Below are 20,937 nucleotides of genomic sequence, written 5' to 3'. Positions count from 1 at the left end.
ACACGACGGATAGAGCCTGTGACCATCTCTGGGAGCAAACGGGTCAGTAGAAACTAAGGGTGCTTACAGTGCATCGTTACTGACGTTGCTATACCCAAGGATCCAGGTCCACAAATACTTTCTTCTGCTAATCCAATTTTAGGAAAGGGAAAGGGGGGTGGGGAGAGACTCACTTACACCGGTCTTTGTAGCCTGAAATCCAGGAGACTGACGGACTGACGGGATCTGGTCACATTTTTGTTTCTTGCTGTACGAAGCTGCCAGGCCACTGAGCAGGGGCTGGAAGGGGGTTCCACAGAATAAGATCGAGCTGCTCCAGAGGGACTCCTGCCCCGAAAGTACTTGTCTCTCACCAGTAAAGATGACCATAGGTCACACTGGTTTATGACTCTGCATTTCAGTTGCTGCTGGAGATTTTCCTTTGTAGATGATACACCAGAGAGTTTGAAAAGCATCAAGAGATGACGTTTCTGTCATTTCCCTGAAGTTTGGCAGCTTCCCCGTCATGTATTTTTGTTTCCATTGTATAAATATTTGCACAAAGTAAGAAATTGAACAAAGTGGAAGAACAGATACAGTTCACCTAGAGTAGCGGCTCCCGAAGTCTGGTCCTCAGACCGGCAGCATCAGCATCGTGTAGGAATTGGTTAGAAATGCGGAGTCTCTGGCCCAGCAATTACTGAATGAGAAATTCTGGACATGGGGCCCAGCAATCTCTGTGTTCACCAGCCCTCAAGTTGATTTTGATGCCACGAAAGGTTGAGAACCCCTGGCCCACCATCTCCATAACCTATGTGAACGAGCTCTGGAATAGCTGATTTCCACGTTTAGACGTAAGCAGCTGGTTTCTGCTTTTTATAGTCTTTCGTGTAGTAACAGAAAAATACCTTCGGAATTGGAAATGATTCCTCTAAAGATCTAATGCCCCCCCACCCCAATAATTTTTATTAAGTAGGTCAGTACCCTAAGTAAAATTCAGGAAAGTGTCAGATCTGACTTAAAAATTCTAGGTAATCAAGCTCTTGTCCAAATATGTCTAACACAAAGCTTCGAGACTGGGGTTTGGTTTTTTTTTTCTCAGTCTTAGAAGAAAAAAATTGGAAATCATCCAAGGAATAGGCTATCATGATATAGGCTTGCTATTTTATCATTTTTATGTACTGTTTGTGTAAAAGGTATCTTTTGTCTACATATCCCAGAATGATAGCACTTTAAAATGGCATCGAACCACTGCCTTGTATGGTGACTCATCTTGGCCATCAGGTCCTTTGTTGGTCCCCTGCAGGAAATGCCACAGGCTGGGCGCTCCCAGCGCTCATATTCAGGCCAAGAAGCTCTCCTAGCAGCCTCCCCCACCCTTGCCCCCAAGCCTGTGGCTGTCCCAACAGGTTAATAACTCACAGAGCCTCTGGCTGCAGACTGCACTGCTCACTTGTCCATTAATCTGAAGCTTTTGGGTTCTAGTCATTGTTTAAGCAGGAAAATGAATGCAGAAATACCACCAGGTTTTTGTTACTAGTTGAAGCTAATTTTCTCGACATGTCACTAGTTGAAGCTAATTTTCTCGACATTTCTTATTGCTAATCTGGTTTTCATATAATTTTACCAAAAAGGACACAGGATTTAGGATTGCCTCTTCCTGCCCCCGTCACCATTTTGCAAGTAAAAATAGAAGCGTGGTATTTAGAATTGGACATTAGCTCCTTATGGAAGACATTGAACCCTGCCCCCCCCAACCCCATTTTCACTGACAGGAAGCCCTGGGCCTGGAGGGGTGAATGGGAGGGGGGCCCAGAGGCTCACAGCTGCACGGGGGTTGGGGGCAGCTTCTGAGTGCCTTGTCCCTCCCATGAAGGACAGCAAGCTGCCTTTTCTGAGCGCTTCTGCCCCACGGTTTTCAGCAGACCTTGTGCACACAAAACTCGCTGCTTTACTCATACTCTGGATAGTGGTCATTTCCTTCAGGGCGGTTGGTAGAAATTGTAAAATGTGCCTGAAGTTTAGATAGTGGACTTGTGTTTGTTTCCGGTGACATGAGTTTAGGAAACAGCTGCTCCAGAAGCTGTCCCGGAGGACCGAGCTTTGGAAAGCCTTCTCAGGGCTTGCAAGGAGCACTTTGTTGTCCGAAAGTTAGTTATTCTGTCTGCAAAACCTGCCATTTTGCAACACTCCTGTACTGTAGGTAAGGAGCATCCTTTCTTAACTGCATGTGAAAAAAATTGTGGTTCCCTATAAATGTGTGTGAGGGGAGTGTGTGTGTGTGTGTGTGTGTGTGTGTGTGTGCTTACGCATGCGCAGGTGTGTGTCAGAGGTGAGGGGAAGTTCTCTTAAAAAGTCATTTAACTTTCTTGAAAAATTTTGGTAACTCTCCATGCACAGAAAATCTCCTTAAAAATACCAATCCTGAGGAATAAGGGCTCTTTACTACTTCATAGCTTTTGTAGAAATAATGTATGGTTTACCATACTTACAAGTCTGTCTCAACAACTAATTGTTGATGAAGGCCAGAAGAAAACTGTTAAAAATGTAGAAATGTTAGGTGCAGAATTTGACATTTTTTAAATGGACGTATAAAAACCCCAGTTCCAGGAAACCATTAGTTTAAAAGTCTGTTTTCGATCTAGTTAAGACAATCTGTATTCACTTTTTTTACGTTTGGGGCAGGAGGCTGGCAGACTTTAAACATGGTTGATTATGCCTTATTTTGAAAACTTACAAGCTAGTATACGTTATTTTGAAAACTAATTTACTGCTAACTAGTTAAAAAAAAAAAAGGCCAAAAAACTACGTGGGTTTTAACACTGGAGAGAAATCTTATATATTTTGCCTTCATTTGAGTCCTGAGTTTCTGAACAGAATTTTTCCAAAATTAAATATTTGTTAAGTCCAAATGAAAAGTAAAGTGGGGAGGACAGAGGGAAGAAATATCTCAGGGAACTAAAAGGACCTTCAGAAAAATAGGAATTACTGAAAATAAGAGGAAGCCCAGAGTTGTTTCTAATAGACACAAACTCTGGGGAGGAGGAGGAAATCTGTAATGCAGATTTCCTGCATTACAGTCGGAAGGTCTCACCGTGCTGGCGAGGGCACGGATACGCTGATGGCAGGGCTAGAATGTAGAGCAGCCACTGCGGAAGAGTTTGGCAGTTTCTTTCAAAACTAAAAAAAAAAAAAAAAAAAAAAGAACAAAAACCGGGCACATACCTTATGACATACCTTATGACTCAGCCATTGTGTTCATGGCATTAATCTCAGAAATTACCTATTTTCATCCAAGAATTGGTACACAAATGTTCGTAGCAGCTTTATCGTAGGAGTCCAATTGGGAAACAACTCAGCTGTCCTTCCATGAGTGAACGGTTAAGCCGTGGTCCATCCAGACCGTGGACTCAGCAATAAAAACAAATTATCCGCATGTGCACCAGCTGGGATGAACCTCCAGGAAATTATGCTGAGTGAAAAAAAGCCAGTCCCAAAAGGATATATCCTGCATAATTCCATTCTGTAACATTTGTGAAGCGACATAATTAATAGATTTGGAGACCAGATTCCTGGTTGGGGGGGAAGGGTGTGGTCACAAGAGGTAACATGAGGGGGCCTTGGGGGTTTGGCACAGCTGGGTGTCTTGATTGTGGTTTGTTGTGTAAGACTGTACGTGGGATAGGACTGCATAGAGCTGCCCCCACACGCACATGCTCACACACTCGAGGGAATGAATGATGAAATTGGAATGACCTCTGGGGGTTGTACCAATGTCATTTATTTTGGTTTTGATGTTAGACCATAATTAACTAAAATGTTCACATTGGTGGAGGTTTGGTAGGGGGGTGTGTGGGGCCGCCCTGGATACCCTGTTTTTGACAACATTGCATGAACTTGGGACTACTTAGAAGTACAGAGTTCAACAACTATGTTAGTGGCACCGGAGGAAAAAGAGGGGGGTGGGGGATCAGATGTTGCAGTTTTGTAGAGTTCAACCTAATAGGACAACAGAAAATCTGATGCATGGACGCCAGATGCCAGCAGTGGTCACCTCTTCATTGCTACTTAAGAGGGATTTTCACCTTATTATTTGTGCTTTTTAAAAATTTAAAAATTTTCCACAATGTACATGCATGATTCATGCAGCCATAAAGACCTATTAAATAAATGCTAATAATTAGAAGCATGAAAAACATTAGTCCCAGAGTTTAAATTCTGTCATACGGATAGAATTTAGTGTGGTCTTTAGTGGTCATGTGCTTTGACAGTCTGTCAGCCCTTAAGTTTCTAATTAAAAACCGTCAGGAAAGAGATGTGTTTACCTTTAAAACAAAACAGTAGCCTCCACACCCATCGTGGAGCCCAGTGTGGGACTTGAACTCATGACCCTGAGATCAAGATGTGAGCTGAGATCGAGTTGGAGGCTTAACCGTCGGAGCCCCACAGGCGCCCCTGCTTACCTGATGGTGTTTAGACATGTACAGAGATGTCACGTGATCTGCCTGGATCCTGCCACAGGCACTTGACTAGCACAGAATTCTTACATTCTCACCGTCTAAAAACATCTGAATTGTAAATATCTTTTAGATTTTAAATTTATTTTTATTCTTGGTTGTTTAGCTCGAATGAAAAATGTTCTCGATATTTAAATGATATATGGAGATTACCAGCATTTTTCTTAACTCTCATACTTAAGAAATTTCCCTGTTTCTCTTCTGACATTTTGGGATTCACGAGATTATGGCCAACTCTGCCCGATAGGTTTCTCCTTTCTTGGCTCCCCGGAGGCATGGGGGCCGTCTCCGCCCTCCACACCTGTCGTCGGTCAGTGCCCCCAGCTCTGTGCGCAGGCGCAGGCGCAGGCGGGACACGGTCCAGGAAGGAGCTCAGTGGATGCACATACACACCTGCCCCGCCACTCTTACGGCCCAACCAAACCTGCAGCTGAGAATTGCTGATACCAGTTTGTTGTTGTGAGAAAGTGTCATCTGGAGGGGACGTGGCAGTCACAGGAAGCGGGGCCGACCGTGGGGGCGCAGAGCTGGCTGGTGACGTGCTGGTGACCGCTCCGGCCTTCCAGCAAGAGAGCTAGTGCTGCTTGTGTACGCGTCGTTCTTTTTTTTCTTTTTAACCTTAAGGTCGTATGTGGAAGCTCTTTTTAAAATCTTTGTATTTGTCTTTTCCCAGTATAATGAATGACCTCTCAAGCACGAACAAGGGGTCATTTTTCTGTGTAGAAAATTTAAGATTTTCCCACAGTCATTCTAAAATCTGGATGCTGTGAAACCCCTAGATCTGAAATCCTCCCGCAGACGGCCTCCCACGGTGGCAGTAGCCCAGATGCGGCTGCCCGGCGGCGAGAGCTGGCTGACCGTGGGGCTGTCCAAGGCTCTAGAACCTTCTCGCTCAGGCCCCGGGCCGCGGTGCAGCTTCTGCAAGGCTGAGCCATTCGGCTGTGTCTGCCATCCGCCCTGTGCTTTTTCACCGTCCCCCTGACTGCAGAGCCGGTTCGGGTGGCCGTGCTGCTCAGCGACCGTCACCACGCGGTCAGCTCGGAAGTCAGGGACAAGCCGACATCAGGCAGTCGCCAGTTTTTCCAGAACGACTAGGTCACATGCTTGAAAACCAAAAACAGTGATCTTCTTCCTTTCCTTTAAGGCATTTTAAATTCCGTGATCCACCCCTGCTTTTTGAAGGATGACACGTGACTGGATTTCATTCCAGTATAGAAAACCTAAGATAAAAAAACCATAGGACTGGCCGTCTGGGTGGTTCAGTCGTTCCATGTCTGCGTTCGGCTCCGGTCATGGTCCAAGAGTCCTAGGATCGAGCTCAGTATTGGGCTCCCTGCTTAGTGGGAAGCCTGCTTCTCCCTTTGCCTCTGCTCGTCTCTCTGTCTCTCATGAATAAATAAATAAAATCTTTAAAAAAAAAAACAAACCCATAGGACTTAGAATTTAGAAGCAAAAGAGAATTGAACTTCTGAAGCAGAAGTGTTAAGAAGAATGAATGTTTTCAAGCTTGTACAACTGTCTATAGAAAGTCTTAATTCGATTAACACAAGGTGTTCTTTCGTGAAAACCCCTTTGATGATTTCTACATTGATCTCTGTTTCTGACCTGCTTATTCTGGAATTGTTTTTTTATTTTTACTTATTTTTTTAAAGAGTTTATTTATTCATTTGACAGAGATCACAAGCAGGCAGAGGGGCAGGCAGAGAGAGAGGGGGAAGCAGGTTCCCTGCTGAGCAGAGAGCCCGATGCGGGGCTTGATCCCAGTATCCTGGGATCATGACCTGAGCCAAAGGCAGAGGCTTTAACCCACTGAGCCACCCAGGCGCCCCGGAATTATTTTTTTTAAGATGAATTTAACTTTGCTTGACGCGTCTCTCCTCTGTCCCGGTTGACCTACTCCAAAACACGCGGCAGCCAGGAGGCGTTTGGGCAGTGGGGTTGTCGGCCGTAGTGACACAAACAGAGACACACCCTCCGCAGGCCCCTCCCTCCCCTCTTGGAGTCCGCTCAGTCCCGCACACACCTACTGAAGCCCCTGGAAGGGGACTGATGCCCCAGTGCCCGAGTGCGGCTGAGAGGGCTGGCGTGATTCTCAGTGTCGCACACGTCCTGGCGCGTGGTGATGGCTCAGGTGTCCTTTTCATAATATTCCTGCTCTAGAGGCCACCGTCTCAAATGGCGCTGGCAGGAGGAGTCACTGTCGGTCGGTGCTGTGTGCTCGGTGATTCCCATCCCGTCCTTCACTGAGCCCTCCAACTCCTTACCGAGTAAGTGTTTTTACCTTCCTCGTACGGAGGAGGACGTGGACGCGCAGAGGGTTACATGACCGCTCGCCCTGGCTGGGCTAACGTGGGTTTCTCTGGAAGCCGGGCCTGGTCGTTTCTGTGGGAGGCGATCCCGGAGAGCAGGAGTGAGGACGCAGAGCCTGAGCTCGGAGGAAAAGCCAAGACAGGGAAGCCTTGTGCAAGTGGACAGCAAAGCCCAGGGGCTGAGTCCCCCAGGATCTCCGAGAAGTGTTCAGAATGCTTCCTGGAGCTGCCCGTCCAAAGCATGGGACGTTGGAGCATTGATACACTGACGTCCGTCACCCGTTGGTTGACTCCCAAGAGCACCCTGAGCAGAAAAATGGAGAGAGGTGCGGGCAGGGGAGCCTGCAGGGTCTGCAGGAAGTAGCCTCAGGGGTGTCTGCGCACCCGACCTGGACTGAGTCCAGACCTGCGCTCCTTCCACACTGGCTCCCTATAAACGGACCTATGAGATGGGGACGTGGAAATACAGTGATTTTAAGAGTGTAAACAGTGGCGCTTTGTAGGGCCAATACCTGTAATTATATGAAGTCGGGAAGATTTCCTTTCTGTTGGTGTTGCTCAGTTAATGCTAGTTTCTAGATTCCTTGCTTAGATGTAGGAGAGAATACAAGAAAAACGCCCAGAATATTCTAAGTCCTGGAGACTGTAACTGATTTGGGATTAAAACCATATTTCATTGGGGCGCCTGGGGGGCTTGATCAGTTAAGCATCTGCCTTCGGCTCAGGACATGATCCCCGGGTCCTGGGATCGAGTCCCACATCGGGCTCTCTGCCCAGCGGGAAGCCCGTTTCTCCCTCTGCCCCTCACCCCACTCATGCTCTCTCTCTCTCTCTTGCTTCCAAGATAAATAAAATAATATCTTAATTTCCAAATAAAAATCTTTAAAAAAACAAACTCCATTACTGAGTTTTTAAGGTATGTCATGCATATAGGATTATGATATTCCCAGCATTTGTGAAATGTGGTGGTGGCTATCAGTGGAGGTGGTGAGGCAACTTGATTAGGGCAAAGCATAGTGGGCCTCGTAGACCGTTCACTGTAAGTTCTGTATATTTTTTTGTTGTTAAAAACCACTGCTGGGGGCAGGCACCTGGGTGGCTCAGTTGGTTAGGCCGCTGGTGTGGGCTCAGGTCATGATCCCAGGGTTGTGGGATCGAGCCCCAGATTGGGCTCCTTGCTCAAAAGGGAGCCTGCTTCTCCCTCTCCCTCTGCCTGCCGTTCCCCCTGCTAGTGTTTTCTCTCCCCTGCCCCTGTATCAAATAAATAAATAAAATCTTTAAAAATAAATAAAATCATTGCAGGGGTGCTTGGAGGGGGCTCTGTTGCTGGGGCATCCAGCTCTCGGTCTCAGCTCACGTCTTGATCTCGGGGTCGGGAGTTCCACACTGGGCATGGAGCCTGCTTTTTTTTCTTTTTCTTTTTTTTTTTTTTAAGATTTTATTTATTTATTTGACAGAGATCACAAGTAGGCAGAGAGGCAGGCAGAGAGAGGGGGGAAGCAGGCTCCCTGCTGAGCAGAGAGCCCGATGCAGGACTTGAACCCAGGACCCTGAGATCATGACCTGAGCTGAAGGCAGAGGCTTTAACCCACTGACCCACCCAGGCGCCCTTGGAGCCTACTTTAAAAAAAAAAAAAAAAAAAAAAGTCCCTTGATAACACCCTCAGGATTTCTGTTGGTATATAACGGACAGATAACATTGTGTCTGTTTAAGGTGCACGTGTTGATTCCAGGCAAGTACACCTCGCAGTGTGTTACCTCTGAATTACCGCTGAAGCATTTGCCAACACCGCCATCGCAAAACTCTCATTTCTTTTTTGTGGTGAGAACATTTAGGATCTAGTTTCTTAGCGACTTTGAAGTTTATGATAGAGCACCGGGGACTGTAAGCACAGTGTCTTCCACGAGCTCCCGTCTTAACTACAAGGCTGTGCCCTTTGGCCCACTCTCGCCATTTCCCGCACCACCGGGTCTCTGGTGACCACCGCGCTGCTCTCCCGGCTCTGCAAGTTTGGTCTTTTTAGAGCCACATCTAAGTGGGTTGCAGTATTTGTCTTTCTCTGTCTGACTTGTCCCGGCATAACGCCCTCGGGGCCTGTCCATGGTGTCACACATGGCAGGATTTCCGTCTTCCTTTTGAATGAGCCGTATTCCATTGTATGCGTGTGGACACGCACCCCCCACCCATTCATTTTTTTTTTTTTTAAAGATTTTATTTATTTATTCATTTGACAGACAGAGATCACAAGCAGGCAGAGAGGCAGGCAGAGAGAGAGAGGGGGAAACAGTCCCCTTGCTGAGCAGGGATCCCGATGTGGGGCTCGATCCCAGGACTCCGAGATCATGACCTGAGCCGAAGGCTGAGGCTTTAACCCACTGAGCCACCCAGGCACCCCCCATCCATTCATTCTTGACGCTTGCGTTATCCCCGTCCTGGCGACCATGAGTAATGCTTGGGTGCGCTGGTCTTTTCCACACGCCGTTTTCATGCCATGTGGACATGTGGTCCAGAAGGGAGTGCTGGGCCGTAGCGTAGTTCTAGTTTTCCCTTGAGTGGGGACCTTCCATACCGTCTCCCGCAGTGGCTGCACGAGCTTGCCTCCCCCCCCCCGCAGCGCGTGAGGGCGCCCCGTTCTCCACATCCTCGCCAGCACCTGTCGTCTGGTCTCCTCAGTGGTGGCCGTCGACCCAGCAGATGGGACAGAATCTCTCACTGTGGCTTTGATTTGCATTTCTGGGATGATTAGTAACGTTGGAGCCTCTTTCCGTGTACCTGTTGGTCATCTGTATGTCTTCTTTGGAAAAACGTTTCTTCAGATTCTCTGTCCATTTTTTAAGTGGATTCATTTTTGTTTTTAAGTTATAGGAATTCTGACGCCCCAAAGGTGGGACCCTCCCCAGAGGAAAACTGTGGGGAATGGTGTCTGTTCCAGTGTTCGGCCCCTCTGTGTCTCGCTCAGCGGTTAGGTCGCCGAAGCGTTTGTTCCGCCCAACTCCGCCTCTAGCATCGTGTGTGCAGCAGGTGGTTGTTGCAGAATATTTGTGTGAAGGAAATAACCCAAGGTGTCATTCTGTGATCCTTCAGCCAGTCCGATTTGGCCAGGGCTGGACCGACGGGTGTGTCCGGAGTATTCCCACGTCGCTGCCTGAGATCGCGGGGCACACTTCGTGGGTGGAAGGAACCGCACAGGCGTCTCCGCGCCCCGTCTGTGGCTCCGCCGTCCAGGCCTCACGCCTCCCAGGCCGACCGCAGTCTGCACTCGGGGAGTCCGGAGAGGAACCCGCTTCCGCGCTCCGTCAGGGTGTTGGCGGAGCCACAGCTCCCGCAAGACCCCTGCTTCCATGCCAGTGGCCCCCGGGGACCGCCTCCGACCCTGGACACCCGCCTGCCCTCCTTGCCTTCTGGCCCCGGCGCTTCTCAGCCAGCCTGGGGGTCTGTCTCTGGCCACTTCCCTTTCTCCGGGAACAGTGTCCGGGGATCAGCACAGGCCTGCCCGCAGGGCGGAAGCTGATCGTGGCAGTGAAGTCGGATGCGGTCACCGTCCGGGGTTCTGCAGGGTGTGAGCCCCGGGGAGCCGGGGGTCTTGGGGGCTGCCTCATAAAACACAGGGGTGCAGGGACTCGTGACCCGTGGCCCGCGGACAGGGTGAGTGATGGTATTCGCCTGACCCGGGTGTCGTCAGCCGTGTCTCTGTGGGGGCACCAAGGGCAGGGAGGCCCCAGAGAGCGTGGACCCGGTGACCTGCCGCCGCTGGGGCTGGTAGGACTCACGGTTGTCATCTGCTCTTCCTGGCTCGGCCTGGACTCAAAGGGCCCCTCAGTCACGACATTCTTTCCACGTTATGCCATTGAAGTCGCATGTCACGATGGGGCTCCTGTCTCTGTCCCAAATCCTGATGGACCCCGTGAAGCCCCAGGAGTCTGTGGTCATCGGGCAGGTTGTATGGCTGGTGAGCAGCAAAGCCAAGAGGACCCGCACCCCCATGGCTGCGTCCTTGTCCCTCCCCAGTGCTCGTGGGCCCTGTGGCCCGAATCTCACTTGCTGGGCTGTCGCTAGAAGCTTCAGAAGCTGGAGGGCCATGACGCGGAGGCCTCAGGACAGAGGGGCAGGTCCCCCAAGTCAGGTGAAGGGCTCACGGAGAGGCTGGTCTTGGCACATGAGCGGCTGTTCCGTACACAGTGGAGATGTGGTGGGAAGGTCGTTCTGGGAGGGGGGACAGCACAGGCGAAGGCCCGGGACGGCCCCCAGAGTGGGGGAGGGGAGGCTGCCTGCAGCTCCGAGGGGGCACCGGCCTCTCAGCTTGCAGGCTCACGGGGGTCCAATTTGTCCCGTTCCCTGTCTCTGTCCCTGCTCAGCCCCTGACGCAGAGTTCTCTGTTTCCTCAGCCGACCTGGACGCGGAGCACGCGCAGAAGGTTCTGGAGACGGAGCACACCCAGCAAGCGAAGCTGAAGGAGCGGCAGAAGTTTTTCGAGGAGGCCTTCCAGCAGGACATGGAGCAGTACCTGTCCACGGGTTACCTGCAGATAGCGGAGAGGAGAGGCAAGTTGGGGGGTCGCGCGCAGCGGGACCTCCCTGGGAGCACGGAGACGGCGTCACGCTGCTGTCCCTGTCCCCCGGGTGGGCGCGGGGTAAAGTCCCCAGGGGTCCGTTCCAGTGTGAGTCCCCAAAACTCAGGGCGGCGCGTCGTGCCACATGTCTTGTGGTTGTGTGTCTTCTGGTAGTTCCTGGCTGTAGCTGGAGATACTCAGAAACCATAAAATGTGTTTTTTAAAAAGTAAAAAAGATAAACATTACCCCTAATTCTACAGCATAGAAGAATCTCTGTTAACTGTTTTCAGGTGGTTGTTTCTAGGCTGCGTACGTAGCTGCTGTTACCCCGTGTGTGTGTCTGCTTTTACCTCAGCATCGCACGCAGTCGTTCCCCGTGTTTTCAAAAATTCTCCAAAAGGACGCGCATCCAAAGCGGCGTCTTCGCCGTCAGGAAGTGTGCTGTCTAACCCGTCCCCAGCTGCACGCGTAGATTCTTTCCCTGTATACGTGTTACGTGAGGTACATCGAGATGCATGAATGTTTATGCTTGTCTGCATCTCGATGGTTCCCTGGCAACCAGCGGGGCAGGGGAGGCGTCAGGGCCGGGGTCCCTCAACCCGCCTCTAAGACCTGGGGGCCTCAGAGGAGTGCGGCCAAGGCCGCCCCTGCTCACCTGTCTCCTGGCACCTCCTGGCACCCCAGAGACCCCCCCCCCAATCTGTCCATCCTCAGCCTCCATTCGCTCCCCCATCCCTCACCACACCCCCAACATAACTCTGTTACCTCACTCTGTTCTCCCCTCTTTCGGGCCTGTGCCCAGCCCCGTGCCCTGCCCAGGAGAGGCTAAAGAAACCAGAAGTAAGGAAGGGAAATACTGTAGAGAAAACAGATGAAAAGTTGTATCTGAGCGCCTCGGAGTGCGCTGAAGGCCGCGTCGTGTGGCCGGTCGTGTGGGTCGGACAGATTGGACAGTGAGTGTCTGTCTCTCTGGAGGTGGCTCTTGCCTGTTGTAGGCCACGGAGCTGACACGTCTTTGTCTAGGAAAGTCAGGCAGCCCGTCTCCTCCGAATACACTCGCTGTTCACTTGCTCCGGTGCTTGGCACTGGGAGTGAGTGGCCCCCATGGGGTGCAGGGGTTTGGGTCCTGTCGTGGGCTGGGGTGACAAGGAGGCCATCTTAGCGTGAGCCCCTGTGACAGACCCCCACACGCAGCCGCCTTAAACTGTGGGCGTTTATTTCCCACAGTTCTGGAGGCTCAGGTCCGAGGTCAAAGCACTGGCAGACTCGGTTCCCAGGGACCAAGCCGTCTTCCTGGCTCGCATCTCACCGCACCCCCACGTGGCAGTCAGAGCCCCCCCTCGGGCATGTCTTTTCAGAGGGCGCTGATCGCCTGAGGGGGGGCCAGCCCTCCCCACCCCCACCGCATCTAAGCCTATTCACCTCCCAAAGGCCCCCCGCAGCAGACACCGGCGCGGTGGGGGTTAGGGCTACGACATAGGAATTTGGGGTTACAAACAGGCCATAACAGACATGCACGTCCTCACGGACATGACCTGCGGATTCGAGCATCACCAGCCGCCCCTGTACCGGGAGGGCCTGCGGGAGGTGGGACTACGAAGGGAACAGCGAGCTCTACAGTCGCTTGGGCTCGGCAGACCTTACAAGGCCCTGGGCGCTCGGCACGTTTACAGGCCCAGAGGAGCAGAGAGCAGATGAAGTGCCTCTTACAGGGGGAGCCCGGAGCGCGCGCTGAGCGGGCCGGTGTGGCGGAAGCAGCACAGGTTCAGAAGCCCCTCCTCCTGTTGATGGTGAGCCCCTGGGGACAGGGACCCTCTGGGCGGCACAGTGACTCATTCAGCACTTGTTGAACAGACATCAGTTAAAAAATAAGGAGTTCAATTTGTGTGGTTTTGGACACCTAAAAAAGAGCCTTCTTCAAATTCCAAAGAAGTGTTGGGCTCATTTTTATAAGGTTAAAAAAAAAAAAATGGAGTCGGGCACATGTTGCCAATTTGTGTGGTTTTGAAAGCACTGACCAAGAAAATTGGAAGATTTGGGCTTTTTCGCTTTCTGCTGCAGCCAGAGCCGGAAGGACGTTCACAGATAACAGGCATCTCTGCCCGGCTGTCCCTTGGGCTTCCCAGCCCGGCGGGTCCCACGCGCCTGTGTCCTGGAGCGGTCGTCTCCAGGGATGAACGTGGGCCGGTTTCGTGTGGGAGAATCGGTCAAGATGATGAAATGTCCATAGCGAACGTGGTATTTCGGACTCCTTTGGCAACATCACAAATAGCAGTCTGAATTCTTCACGTTTTCCAAAGCATCAGTTTTTAATGAAGACAAAGGCATGGGAAGTTTTTGTTTGTTTGTTTGTTTGTTTTAAAGATTTTGTTTATTTATTTGGCAGACAGAGATCACAAGTAGGCAGAGAGGCAGGCAGAGAGAGAGGAGGAAGCAGGCTCCCCGCCAAGCAGAGATCCCGATGTGGGGCTTGATCCCAGGACCCTGGGATTATGACCTGAGCCAGAGGCAGAGGCTTTAACCCACTGAGCCACCCAGGTGCCCCAGGCATGGGAAGTTTTACCCAGAAAAGTGTCCGTGTAAAGGGCCGCCCTGGGTCAGGGTGAGGCTGGAGAACCCACAGAGGTGGAGTGCCACAACAGCAGCAAGGGGACCTGGGAGCCACCGGAGTGTGGTCAGGGCGCAGGAGTGGGGGTGATCCGGACCGGCTTCTGGCATCTTTATCGCCACTATGTTGAGGATGCAGCTGGTGGCGAGTAGCAGGCGCCCTGCTCTGTATGTGCGTCCCTGCAGTGGATCTCGGGCTCCTGGGGGGCCTCCCGGAACTCAGCAGAGTCGAATCCTGGGGTCAGGGGTGCCCCCCTGTGCCCTGAGACGCTCTGACTCAGCCCGCGGATGTCCAGGATGGACCCAGTGCTTGGGAAAGAGGAGGAGGGGGTGTGTGGGCTGGTGGTAAGATTAGCAACGTTAGAGAAGAGAGAACAGATGAAAATGCACCAAACTAAAATTCCTCTCGTGTCCCCCTAGGGTACCATCTTGATTGGAGGAGTCTCTCAAAGCACAATCACCAGCTTATGCGTTTATCTCCTCATGAGGGTTTTATTTAGAACTTGGACATTTACCATGATCCATTATGGGCTCTTACTGAATTAGGAAGTATTTTAAATATCCAGAAAAGAACTGAAAATGTCCCATACTCCTGTTTTCCAGATTTAACATTTTAATACTTTGCCACGTTTAGTTCAGATATTTTTTTTAAATGTTATGAAATATTCCAAACATATGCAGAGGTATAAGGAATGACGTAAACCCCCATGTGCTATGCACCCAGCTCGAGTACGAACGCAGCACCCTCCCCTGCGAAGGCCCTGCCCGAGGGCCCCACATGGCCCCTCTGCCACCAGCCTTCCCCGCTCACTGTCCACAGCAGCCCGTTCAGCCTCGATTGTTCCTTTTCGCTCTTACATCATTTCCAGATCTACTGAATGATTATGCGGAACTGTCCGTGGTGTGGTCGGTTTTCCTTGTTTCAGGTGCTTTCTCGAAAGTTTTAAAAACCCCACTGTTCAGGACATTCTCGTGCGTCCTGGTCCACGGGAGGAGAGTTCCCGGCCTCCCGGGCACCGCGAGGGCTGCCCCACCCTGATCTGGTAGGTCGGGGACGGGGCCTGAGAATTCGTGTTTCTGACCAGCTCTGGGGTGAGGGAACGCGAGAGCCTGCTGGCCCCGGGGCCCCCACTTTGAGAACCGCTTCCTTAGGCCGTACGAGGAGGATCGTGGTTACAGGGTCATTTGATGTGCTTATACTTGTTTTTCCCGGATTCGGTCAGTGACCTGCCCAAACCCGCACGTCCGTTCACAGCGCACCTGGCTGTGTGCACGCCTGTCACTCATCTTTGTCCACACCGGCTAGAGCGAGATTGAAATTTTTGCCAGTGTGTATGAAATGACCTCTAATTTGGGTTTTAATTTGCATTTCCTTGATGGTCCATGGTCTTATGCCCCTGGAATTGGCTTTTGCTGGTGATGACCTGAGGCAGTCACCTTCCCCTGACCCGAGGCTTAGCGATCCTAGAGTGGCCTTTAAACAAAGGCTCATTTAGCAATTTAGCGCTTTGTCCATTTTACCGCGACAGTTTGTCCTGTTGTGTCTGGCGCTGGAGCTCCTCGCCTGCAACGCACTAGCGGAGCTGGGCCGGCGGTGGGAGCTGCAGGCACATCCCACCGCGTGCCGGTCGCAGCGCTCCGTGCCGTCCCTGTCGCGCTTGGCTCTGCGGTCTGTGCCGGCTGGTCTTTCCGAGGGTGGCGCGGGAAGGGCCCGTTCCGGTGCCTGGGCCTGGGCCACCGCCGCCGCTGGGCGTCATGTCCTCACCCAGTCCCCACCCGTACTCCCGCGGGGCTCGCCCGGGACCGCAGCGCTGCCAGCCGCGTCCTGCAGGAGCGCCGGCTCTCCGGCTCTCATGGGGTGGGCGGGGGCGCGGACGGAGGGCAGCTAGCGGACAGACGGATGCCTGCAGCTAGCAGACAGACAGACGCCTGCAGCCGGCCGGCAGACCCCACGGCCCACCACAGGGTTGGGGCCTCGGCCGGGGAGCGCCGGCCTCCACCGAGCCCTCTGCACCCCTGCGCGCCTTGGTGCGCTCTTGCCGCTGTGCGGTCGCCGGGGCTCATCTGGGCGCTTCTGGCTCTTGGTGCCGCGGTAGAAACGTGAGCGTCCGAGGCCCGAGGCCCGGGAAAAGGCCCGGACAGACGTGGGCCGCCCGAGTTCAGTTCCTACACGGAGGGAGCAGCACCGCGCCCCGCGGCTGTCCTCACTCCTCTGTCCCCAGCCTGGGGGGCGGGGGGGGTTGCGCCAGGCCTCTCTCTGCGGGAAGAGCTCCCCGTTCTTCCCCTTTGATAGAGGTTTCCGGTTTCTTACTAATTTTAGCGCATTTTCCATGGCACCCATCCAGCTGTCTCAAGCACGTTTGCACAGCGAGGTCCGCGGAGCACGTCTGTCTTTAGCATCTGGGACGAGCTTTGCTCCGGCCGCTCTCACACTGCTCACTTGTACCCTGGACCCCTGCGTTTAGAGTCTTACCCGGAACACGTTTCCAAATGTTTTCTCAAAGACCCAACTTTTCGTTTTGTTGTTTTCTATGGAATATTTCATGAAGTTCTCTTCCCCAGCGCTGGGATTTTCAGGTGGTGGTTCTTTGGGTTTTGGTCTATTTTAAGTTGACCATTTGGGCTGAGTTTTCAAGATTCTTGTCTGAATAAGGCAGTTGAAGCTATGAACATTTCAGGAGGTTAAAGTCCACCACTTTTAACAGCATTCTACAAGTATTGACAAGTAACGGTTTCTTCCTGGGTTTTTCAGATGTTCCATTACAGTTCGACTTGCGAGCTGTTCAGAAGTGGCTTTAAATAATGCGTGAAGGTGTTTCTAGTTACCGTTTGTTACTGATTTCTACTAAACTTCATTATGGTTGTCAGAGAATGGGATTTTTTTTTTTAAGAATTTATTTATTTGACAGAGAGGTCACAAGTAGGCAGAGAGGCAGGCAGGAAGAGAGGAGGAAGCAGGCTCCCTGCTGACAGAGCCCAACGTGAGGCTCGTGGGGCTCAATCCCAGGACCCTGAGATCATGACCTGAGCTGAAGGCAGAGGCTTTAACCCACTGAGCCACCCAGGCACCCTGGGATTTTTTTTTAATTCAAGACTTAGAGTTTGTCTTCATGTTTCCTGTGTACTTGAGAGCAAGATTCTAACAAGTTTGTAAGTAGGGCTGTTGAAATATTGCCTATCACTAAATTTTATACCATTTGGTTATGTAATTACCAAAGAGGTACACTGAGCCCTCCTCCCCCTCATGATTATGATTTCTTAGATCTTCCTTGTCTGCCATTCTTCAAATGTAACCGGAATTGTATTGTCACACACAGTTTGGACTTGTCCTTGCAAACTGAACCTTTATTAAGTACTACTATTAAATACCCCAGTATTTTTGCTTTCCCTTAAAGTGTTTTATTTACTAAAATCACTGTGTCAGCTTTCTTCAAGTGAATCATTTAATTACTTTCCATTTTTCCTAACTTTTCATGTTTTTTTAATGTCCTTGTGTTTCAGGAGTGTCTCCTATGAATGAGACATAGGTAGATTTTTATGACTTTAGTTCAGTCTTATAACCTGTTACAACCAGCAAATCTGATTCATTTGCCTTTACTGGGATAACTGGCAGAGGTGGCTTCGTTACCATCTTTCTTGTGCTGTTTCAGTGCTTGTTAATCCGGTTTTTCTCTTAAGTCCTACTCCCGCCCTCTTCAGGAGGGTGGGACAGACAGGAAAGGGAGCTTCTGGACCTTTCCGAACTGTGCCAAAGCAAGGCCAGTAGCCAGAAAGGCAAGCGGACAGGCCTCCATACCCGTCTGCCTGGTCTTCACCTTCTGACAGCCCAACGGCCGCCGAAGAGGACCCCCAGGGCCCCCATCTGACCAGTGGGCACAGTGCCCCTGACCAGCCGGGCTGTGGTACAGCATGGGGACTGCGTGGCCTTGTCCACAGTCCACATGGCTTTGGATATTGCCACTTTGCAGGGAAGGGGGGAGGGCCATTTAAGCTCGAGTACGCTCTGTCACACTTAGGGTCAGAAACAATGTGCTCTTTCTTGGAATCTCACACTGACCATTGACGACACTGTGCTTCAAGATGCTCTGGTCCCCCTCCCCCCGGAGCAGGGCCTCCCACCCCACAGGCTCCCCACACACCCGCGTGGCTCCTGTCACCTGTGACCAGCTTCCTGGTTGTCTGCGGCCTCGCACGCCGAGACGCTTCCCGAAACGGGCTTCCTCGTGGCCCGGACCTGCCCTCCGCAGCCCTCGGCCCCGCATGCCAGTTCACGGGCAAGCGTGGTCTGCTGGAGCTCGTATGTGATCCTTGATCTTAAATGCCATTCAGTGTTCTAGAATTTTAGAGAGGACGTTCGCCTCACCTTTCCAAACTTCTTATTCCGCAGTTTCCCGGCTTCTGTTGTTGAGAAGCGGTCAGCCTGGTTATGGCCACCCTTGCCCCATCTCCCCTTCCTTCTGACGTCCCCCAGCTGCCCTGCCGCCGACAGGGGACTGTTCCTTTTATCTGTCTCCCACAGGGGAGATCCTGCCCCCGTGGTCTGGGAGGTCCGATCTTCCAGCAGGTGAACTCCTCACCCCGCGGGCCGCGCTGCTCCCCACCGTCCCTGGGCTTTGGAGCCATGACGCGCCGGGCCTGTGCGCTTCCCCTGCTCCGGGGCCCGTTCGGTCTAGCGCGCGCTTGCGGACTGTCGGGCCGTCACCCCCCTTCCATTTAGCTGCTGCCCAGAGTTCTCCATTCCGGTGACACATGTTCCTATCTGGAAGTTACTTGGCTTTTCTCAAATGTTTGTCTAATAAGCCCTTGTTTTTTGATTCAAGTTCATTAAAGTCCCTGTTCGTTACAAACGAAACGGGAGGGGGTGTTGCCCGCGCGCGTCTGCCAGCCCTGCTCGCGAGCGCTGGCTCCGGGGTGCCCCGGAGAGTGGGGCGGAGGCTGCGTCCACATCCAGAAGGAACTTGTGTCTGCCGGACGCTGTCACGCCCGGCATGGGGACACCACAGGGCTTGCAGTTTTCTGAGCCACAGAGGTAGTGGGCACGGGCTCCGGAGCAGGGGCGGCCGTCCCCCCGGGGCCCGGGGCCGACTGGACTTCCCTCTCTCTGTGCTTCCACTGCGGGGAGCTCGTGGGCCCCGCTCACCAGCCCGCAGCTGCCCAAACCTTGTCTACGGTTCAGAGCCAAGACTCAAGAGAGGTTAGGGCAAGGAGAGCTTCAGCAGGGATTATCAAGTTCAGGGTCGGCTGCAGGCAGGAGGGCTCTTTGAAACTGGGGCGGCTGCCGGAGGGATCCAAAGTCACCAAGGCTGGTCCGGGAGGCAGTCACAGTGCCTGACTGGGAGTGGTCCTTGCTGTGATGTAGAAGGTTCGAGTGGCAGATACCTCACACCTTGCGAATGCTAGCCTTTGCATTTGAAGCTCCCCTTTTAGGGGGTTATGCACCACTGGAAGCGTCACTTCCTCTCGCGCCCTTCTCTTCCCAGAGCCCATGGGCAGCATGTCGTCCATGGAAGTGAACATCGACGTGTTGGAGCAGATGGATCTGATGGACATATCTGACCAGGAGGCCTTGGACGTCTTCCTGAACTCCGGGGGCGAAGACAACGCGGTGCTGTCTCCGGTCTCAGGTGGGCGAGACCACCGTGCACAGATGGTCACACTCACACACCCTCTCCCTCCGGAGGGAAACCCTCGGAGGACAGTGATCAGACCGTGCCAGTCCCTGAGCGCACCCTGTGGGGCCTGCCGGCTGCCCGGTCTCCCACTTCTCCCTGTGTTTGGGGCCCCCTCAGGGGCCGTTCCACTGCACCGGGGCTCAGAGGGCCGCTGGAGTCGGGCTGTCTGGCCCGGACAGGAGATGGGGGCTCCCTGTGGGCACGTGTGCCCCACGCACTGCTGTCCCCAAACTGCAAGTCACGGAAGGTCAGCAGGTGATTTTCCGAGGCCCCGGCCCTGTCCCCAGGCTCAGGGAGACAGTCCGTCCGGACGGGGCGGGGTCTGTTTGCACTTGGGCGCTGGTAAGCCAAGGCCTGTCCTTCCAGCAGCGGACTGTGGCCTCCGGCTCGGGCCGCCGTACCACAGGGCCCCCTTCCTCCCCATCCGCTGCTGCCGCCTCGGACTTCTGCAGAAGGGAGCGCCCTCCCCCTTCCTGTTGTCCCCGGGGCACCGAGGCCTGTCCCCAACGGGACGCTGGGAACGGCAGGAGGGCTGGCCCCCTTCCCGGGGACTCGACCATCTGTTCGTGACTTGGACTCCTTTAATTAAGACCTTCTTTTTAGTTTCCACAAATCGGGAGAACTGCTGAAAGATGAGGGAGTTTTTGTCTTACCCTTGTTCCTACTGAATTACTCCCAAGGATGTGGAGGGATCGGGATCATGGAGGGGACACGGGATGCTCCTCCAAGACATGCATCCGGTGCGGTTAGCGCCATGTTTTCCTGGACTTGGTAGAAAGGCCCGGCTCGGGGCCCCTGGTGCCAACAGCTCCCAGCCCCCTCGGCAGGCTGGCTCTGCGGCCCCGGGGTCCCCGGAACTGTCCCCGCCGTGCTGTCAGTTGCCGTCCGTCATGGCCGATTTCCTCCACTCCGCAGGGCCCGCACCGGGGATCGGGCAGCACGAGACCAGTCTTCTGGCTCCAACTCCTGCCGATTCACAAGCCACGCAGCCTCCCTCGCCGTCTCTCTGCACCGAGCTGGCCGCCCCGGCCCCCGGCGACGGTGGTGAGTCCCCCATTGTCCAGTCTGACGAGGAGGTAGTGGAGGTGGACACTGCTCTCGTCACTTTACACACGGACGACAGCGACTCCTAGGTCAGCGCGCTCCCACGGCGTGGCCAGGGAGACGCGGCCGTGTGCGGATCCTCACTGTGAAGGCAGGTGGTTTAATGGAGGCTTTTGGCTTGTTACCCGGTTGCCGATGATGTGAGAGGAATGGAATGGACTGTAAGAACAGCTGACAATAAAGTTTGTGCAGAAGGGC

General features: G+C 52.9%; 1 protein-coding gene across 2 annotated transcripts in view; it reads left to right on the top strand.

The window, feature by feature from the left end:
* DTNBP1 (dystrobrevin binding protein 1) overlaps window positions 1–20,937 on the top strand; it is a 131,193-nt gene extending 110,256 nt beyond the window's left edge. For both annotated transcript variants that reach the window (XM_082731837.1, XM_082731838.1), the window contains exons 8-10: window positions 11,192–11,347; window positions 19,444–19,587; window positions 20,551–20,937. In XM_082731837.1, the coding sequence (XP_082587963.1) occupies window positions 11,192–11,347; window positions 19,444–19,587; window positions 20,551–20,768 (518 nt within the window). In that variant the 3' untranslated portion in view covers window positions 20,769–20,937. The remainder of the gene's footprint in view (window positions 1–11,191; window positions 11,348–19,443; window positions 19,588–20,550) is intronic.

The sequence above is a fragment of the Mustela nivalis genome, assembly GCF_964662115.1.
Source record: "Mustela nivalis genome assembly, chromosome: 5".
Lineage (NCBI taxonomy): Eukaryota > Metazoa > Chordata > Mammalia > Carnivora > Mustelidae > Mustela > Mustela nivalis.
This window is presented reverse-complemented; position numbering and strand designations above follow the sequence as displayed.